Genomic DNA, 6,499 nt, shown 5'->3' on the forward strand with positions numbered 1-6,499 from the left:
ACAGTAAAAGATGTCAGATGGCACAAAAATCCTAATGGCACTCCTGGTTCAAACCACACAACACTGCGACGCTGTTTGCAAATGTTTGTTGGAACTATGGTTGGACACCAAGTCATTGAACTATGTTGTTATCGGAACTGTGACCATAGTTAACAATGAACACCAGCCTTACTCAGCAACACTGAGTCCACCAATGGTGTGAGTGTGCCAGAAATCTGTTTGAAAACATTATATTTGCAAATCCATTTGGGTCCACTAGTGGTACAAAATAACACATCTGAGTTATATAGCATTTAGTGTCCATAGACAGGTTTTATCCTATCCTTCTTCAGACAAAAATGAAAGGAAATAATATCTTGAGATAAAACATAATGTATATAATGAAATAACCCAGTCAAAGCATTCTATATTATATAGAATACACTAGTACAGTTGTAGCATCTTTTAATCCCCTAGAATGAAATTAATGATCTATACATCTGTGAGAAGCTTCCCTTTGTTTACACAGTTCTGATTTGCAACTGTACAGTTCCCAGTTTGCAGGTTCGCCTCTCTAAAGTTATCAATGCTATTTTTAAGGTCATCGTCTATCTCCATGTACTCTGACTTGCTGACAACCGAGGAACTGCGCCGACTCGATTTGGTGTCAGATGAGATGTTTGGATTGCTCACAGTAAGGAGTTGAGCTTGTTCTTCACCTTCAGTTTCTCTGTGATAGAAATAGTTAAAGTTGGAAACAATCACAGGCACTGGTAGTGCGATCGTCAACACTCCAGCAATGGCACATAGAGAACCAACTATTTTGCCTCCAATGGTAACGGGGTACATGTCTCCATACCCCACAGTTGTCATTGAAACCACTGCCCACCAGAATGCGTCTGGGATACTTGTGAAGAAAGACTCCTTCTCCTCTGCCTCAGCAAAATAGACTGCACTGGAAAACAAGATGACACCGATGAAAAGAAAGAAAATCAAGAGGCCGAGCTCTCGCATACTGGCTTTCAATGTCTGCCCCAAGATCTGAAGCCCCTTGGAGTGTCTTGAGAGCTTGAATATCCGAAACACCCTGACCAGGCGGATAACCCTGAGGATGGCCAAAGACGTGGCCTGCTCCCCTCCACCTTTTGTCTCCTTTCCAACTTCAGGATCCTCTGCCATCTCGGTTCCAAGCGTTATGAAATATGGAATAATGGACACAATGTCGATCGTGTTCATCATGTTTTTAAAGAAAGCAGGTTTGCTTGGACAAGCAAAAAAACGAACAATCAACTCAAAAGAAAACCAAATGATGCACAGTGTCTCCACGATAAAGAATGGATCGGTAAGAATATTTGGTTTGTAGTAAAACGTGCTGTTGCCTATCATTTGGATCCGTCCTTGCATATCTTCTTTCAGCTCCGGTAGAGTCTCCAAACAAAATATAACAATAGAAATGAGGATAACCATGACAGACACTATTGCTATCCCTCTGGCAGGGCCTGAACTCTCGGGATGCTCAAACAGCAGCCAAACTTGTCGCTGAAACTCATTCTCCGGCAAGGGGCGCTCTTCCTCACGAATAAAGCCCTCGTCCTCACGGAATTTCTCCATAGCCTCTTCTCCAAGCTCGTAAAACTTAATTTCCTCTGAGAACATATCCAAGGGAACATTGACGGGTCTCCTTAACCTTCCACCCGATTGATAATAGTAGAGGATTGCGTCAAAACTTGGACGGTTTCTGTCGAAGAAGTACTCGTTCCTTAAAGGGTCAAAGTAGCGCATCCTTTTCTTGGGGTTGCCCAGCAGAGTGTCTGGGAACTGGGCGAGTGTCTTGAGTTGTGTCTCGAAGCGAAGCCCAGAGATGTTGATTACCATCCGCTCACAGCACTCGGGGGAATACTGCAAACCCTGCTGATGCCCCTGCAACGTGGAGGAGGTCTCGTCCATGTTATCTCCAGCAACCACCACAGTCATCCTGGATGTCTGTGAAAGTTCAGTCAGGTTGAACACACATCCAATACTTAACTGCAGTTCAAACTGTCAATGACCCAAGGGTCATCCAGCATTATGTTCCACCAAATGTCCACCATCTCCATGTTCATTGGAGAACTGCGCCTGTTTTGTGTGCTCACCTAATCAGTAAGAAAATGAAGAAGATTAATGAGATACATCTGATGCCTTGATGGAAAGGAATATTTCCTAGCTAGTTAAAAAATTTGTCAAAAAGTAATGCAATAAGATGTTTGTACAGGATTCCTACTGCAAATTCTACCATATTTTACAATGGAAAACAATTACATTCTTAATGAGTATTTTTGTCTTTTTGTTTTCTACTAAAAATATCTAAAATCTTTATAAAAAATTTACTTGAAAATCAACATTGCATTTTTTTAATTTGGTACTATTCTAGCTCTTAGAACTTAGCAGTGTGATACTGCAGATAATATTCACTTTTTAACAAACAAATAAATATTGTTTTTGTTTGTTTGTTTGATTTTTGTAAACTGGCATTTTTAAACATAGGAGACAAAATACACTTCAAGACTCAAGAAACATTTTTACAGGAAAACAAGACCAAAGTAATTAAGAATAAAATAATAAGATTTTATTTTTATTTTTTTCAGTTTCTAACAAATCCTGGAAAATTTGGGAGAATGATTCTTGAGTCTTGAAGTGTATTTTACTCCTATGTTTACAAAAATCAAACAAACAATCAAACAAAAACAATATATTTTGAATCATATTTTATAGCATTCTAGCACAAAAACCAAATATTTTATAAAACAAAGTTCCCAGCAGAGCTGTTTTGAGTCAGTATGAGGTGTGAATTCCTACTGTCCAATAGCAAGATATTCCAATCCAGTATGCATGGGACTCTGATAAAGATTGTGCAATATCCAGTAGTGTTCTAAGAATCAAAAAAAGGTCTTGATTATATTAATGTATAGGGGTTGGGAACTGTGGTGTCCTGAACGCAGGCATAGCCCATCAGAGAATATCCAGCGTCACATATCCTCACTCTAGTGAACATATGCTTTTATTAAAATCTCTGAGACTACATGCCATGATTATAGGTTCTGCAGTATACTAGTTATATATGTGTGTGTGTGTGTGTGCAGGGGCGGATTGGCCATCGGAAATACCGGGAACAATCCCGAACGGCCGGTCCATTTCAGGCCGAAGACCGGCCGGTGGTAAAAGAGTTTTTTTTTTTTTTTATTGACACGCGACCGGCCTTACCGGCCTCTCAGCTGCAGCGGAACGCTGTGTGTGTGTGAGATTCAGACCGGGCCAGACCAATACTTTCAATCTGAGGGGGGATACGAGCAGCCCCTCCCAACATGGACTGATCCTCGTTTTTCCTGACATCCGATTGGCTCAAACTAGGCGCCAATCAAAGGAGTTTACTTTTGGTCATGTTTGGCGGGTTTGTGTGAATGCAACAGATACGAACGGTAAAAATGGCAAAAAGAAGGAAAGAAGAGAAAGAAATGGGTGGGGCCGAAAAAATAAGAATTAAAAAGAAAAAAAATTTGGCACAAGATGCAGCTAAATGCGCCAAATTAACAAACCTTTTCCGTAGTGGAAAGAGTGCTGTGGCAGCCGGAGGTGCAGATGAGGAAGGACCCAGCAGCATGGACAGGACAGGTGCACGATTAGGGATATATTAGTGATTTATTATACACTGAAATTGTTTATATTTGCATTTAAATATAGGCATTTATTACATGGCTTGGTAGAATTCCAATGTAGGAAGAGAGAAGAGGAGGAGCAGCAGAAACCAGGAAACAGACAGGTAGAGGGGCAGTGTGCAAGGCTGGGTAGGCAATCATATTAGGCATATCAATCAATCAATCAAAGCTTTATTAAGGACACACACACACAAAATAGAAAAATACAGCACAATATTACATATTTACATATAGGATAAAATGCCAATAGTTCCACATACTAGATAATAACCTGACTGAAGCACAGATTGAATTAGAAAATGTATTATTCTTAGTCATATTTATTACTGACGTTCTTCTCATGTTCTTCTCAGCTGTACAATCAGTAAGCAGAGGCAGGGTCCAGCACAGGGAAACTGAGCCAGGGAGAGTTGAAAGTGAGGACACACACACACACACACACACACACACAAATCTCTATTTTATGGGACTGCATTGTGGTTTTTGAGTATCTGAGTGGGTATTTGTTAGTATTTGTAACCATTTTATCACTCCGACTGACTGTACACATGACATGCTGGTAGTTAGCAGTATACTAACTATACTGTGACTTATGTGTTCGAGATTAGGTTTTGCTGACCTGGTTGTGTTCAGTGCAGTGGTGACTTGCTTACACAACCTGAAGAGGCAGGTGTCATCCTAAAATTTCTTGAAGGTCTTCAGTGTAATCTGATTCTCTTTATACCATAAAAATACTATTAGAATTAAAATAACTGCAAAAAATCCTTCTGCTCGTGCACCAAGGGCACTCGCGTAAAAGGCCTCTCCATCTTAAAGTCCCGGGCTGAATTTCAGTCCCAGTACGTCCCTGTGTGTGTGTGTGTGTGTGTGTGTGTGTGTGTGTGTAACACAATAGTCAAAGCAGTCTATGTATTGTACCATTTGTCGATATGAACATAGACTGTATATTTTAATGCAAATAACGACAAGGACACCAAATGATGCCGATAGTGATGTTATAAAATGACTGTCTTTGTACTTACGTTGGCAATACGAGTGAAGAACGGTGCGGGAATTTCTGCGCAAAAACCTCCAGTGTGTTATTATATAAATCTCACATTAAAGCCCGATGCGTGCTAGTACTGTCCTCAAATATTCATTGAGCGAGAATATAATAGATCCACAATTCCACAATTCACCGATACCGCCGTCAGATCGCAGGAAACTTGCGGTAAGTTACCCAAACCCGTACGGCAGAATAGAAGACACACACACACGCACGCGCGCTCGCGCACACACAGAGAGAGAGAGAGAGAGAGAGCGAGAGAGAGAGGAAGAGGAGGTGTAATGCGCAATGCAGACAGAATCGAGCATGTTGCCAAATGTCCTTTGCCCCACACCTGAGTTGGAAACACTAAATCTGAATCTTGCAACAAAAAAAATACGATTTCCTATTAAACTTTACTATTGTTTTTATTGTTAAAGTGTTGTTTTGTATTACAGGGTGCCATACTTTAATATGTTAGTAGACGTAAAAAAATATATTACATTTAGTATAAAATCATTAACAATACAATAAATAACTTAAATAATTAGCCTTAAGTATAATTTTGCATAGTATATATATTGGGAAAATATTTTTACTCATTCTTTCTTTTTTTTTTAAGTTAACATTTGTTTTATTTCAACAATACATCTTAGAAAAACACATTATAGAACAAGTTTACATTTACATAAAAAGCAGATTGCACATTTCATCCAAATTGTCTTACAACCACTGATCTATATATAGATCTGTGCTTACAACGCATATTAATGGTACATATTTCATCAGTATAGGTGTTCCTAAATCGAACCTGTGACCTTGGCATTGCTAGCATTTCTCTTAGTTACAGAGTGTTTATTTAGGAACTCTCGTTCTTTGCCCACATTTGCCTAGAAATTGTGCAACTCAGTTAGTAAATATGAATTAAAATCATAAAATACATAAAGGTGTAAGTACTCAAAACTCTGGCAGGTATAGTTCGCAGAACACCTGTCATTTACTCCGATTACGGTCATATCCAGCTGTGATCTATATTGTCAAGTAAACCATCATGGAGATGTTAACTGTAAAGAAGGTAGTTGTGTTAATATGATGCAGCTCATGGTGCAGTTTCTTACAGATGGACCAGAGAGATCAACACACTTCTCCATGGCAACCAGGATTTACTAAAAGAGAGAAAAGACTGGTGTGCATTTAGAAAAAAAGAAACCTCACAACACTGTACTGTTCTGGGTAAAGACATGAGAATACTAACATACAGGGGAAAGCATCTACATTAACTATGTTACAAGATAACTCGACAATCCAATAAGTGTTTTTTAATGGCTGAGGCCAATATCTAAAGAGCATGGTGGCTGATATAATGCAGATTTATATATAAAACATTTTGAATGAATGAATGTTACATTTATATAGCGCATTTCTGACACTACACTCAATGCCCTTTACAGTGAACAGGGGAATCTCCTCAACCACCACCAGTGTGCAGCATCCACCTGGATGATGCGATGGCAGCCATAGTGCACCAATACACTCACCGCACACTAGCTATTGGTGGAGAGGAGAGTAGAGTTTAACAACAGCAGATGAATGAAATTCAATGAGCACTTATTTTACACAATTAAGACATGTAAATACACAGCAATTAAAGACTGGATAAATCTTATAATGTATTATTACAATGTTTATTTTGGAAGAAAAACTGACACATTTTTTGATAATTGATGAAACAGGCACAGTTATTGGCTGATGACGATAATCTAAAAATGGCTCAAATTGGCCGATTAATTGCAGTAAACTACAT

The 6,499-nt window shown here is 39.1% G+C and overlaps 1 protein-coding gene across 1 annotated transcript; it reads right to left on the reverse strand.

The window, feature by feature from the left end:
- Window positions 1-471: 471 nt before the first annotated feature.
- Window positions 472-4,886, reverse strand: LOC127638715 (potassium voltage-gated channel subfamily A member 1-like). The gene is made up of 2 exons (XM_052120364.1): window positions 4,694-4,886; window positions 472-2,111 (listed from the first exon to the last, which is right to left on the reverse strand). The coding sequence occupies exon 2, from the start codon at window positions 1,951-1,953 to the stop codon at window positions 472-474; it is 1,482 nt and encodes a 493-aa protein (XP_051976324.1). The 5' UTR covers window positions 1,954-2,111; window positions 4,694-4,886.
- Window positions 4,887-6,499: the final 1,613 nt, after the last annotated feature.

Source organism: Xyrauchen texanus, chromosome 47, assembly GCF_025860055.1.
Source record: "Xyrauchen texanus isolate HMW12.3.18 chromosome 47, RBS_HiC_50CHRs, whole genome shotgun sequence".
Taxonomy (NCBI): domain Eukaryota; kingdom Metazoa; phylum Chordata; class Actinopteri; order Cypriniformes; family Catostomidae; genus Xyrauchen; species Xyrauchen texanus.

Bases quoted from the DNA above. Each gene is read 5' to 3' on its own strand.
- LOC127638715 (XM_052120364.1), bottom strand. From the start codon at position 1,953: ATGACTGTGGTGGTTGCTGGAGATAACATGGACGAGACCTCCTCCACG.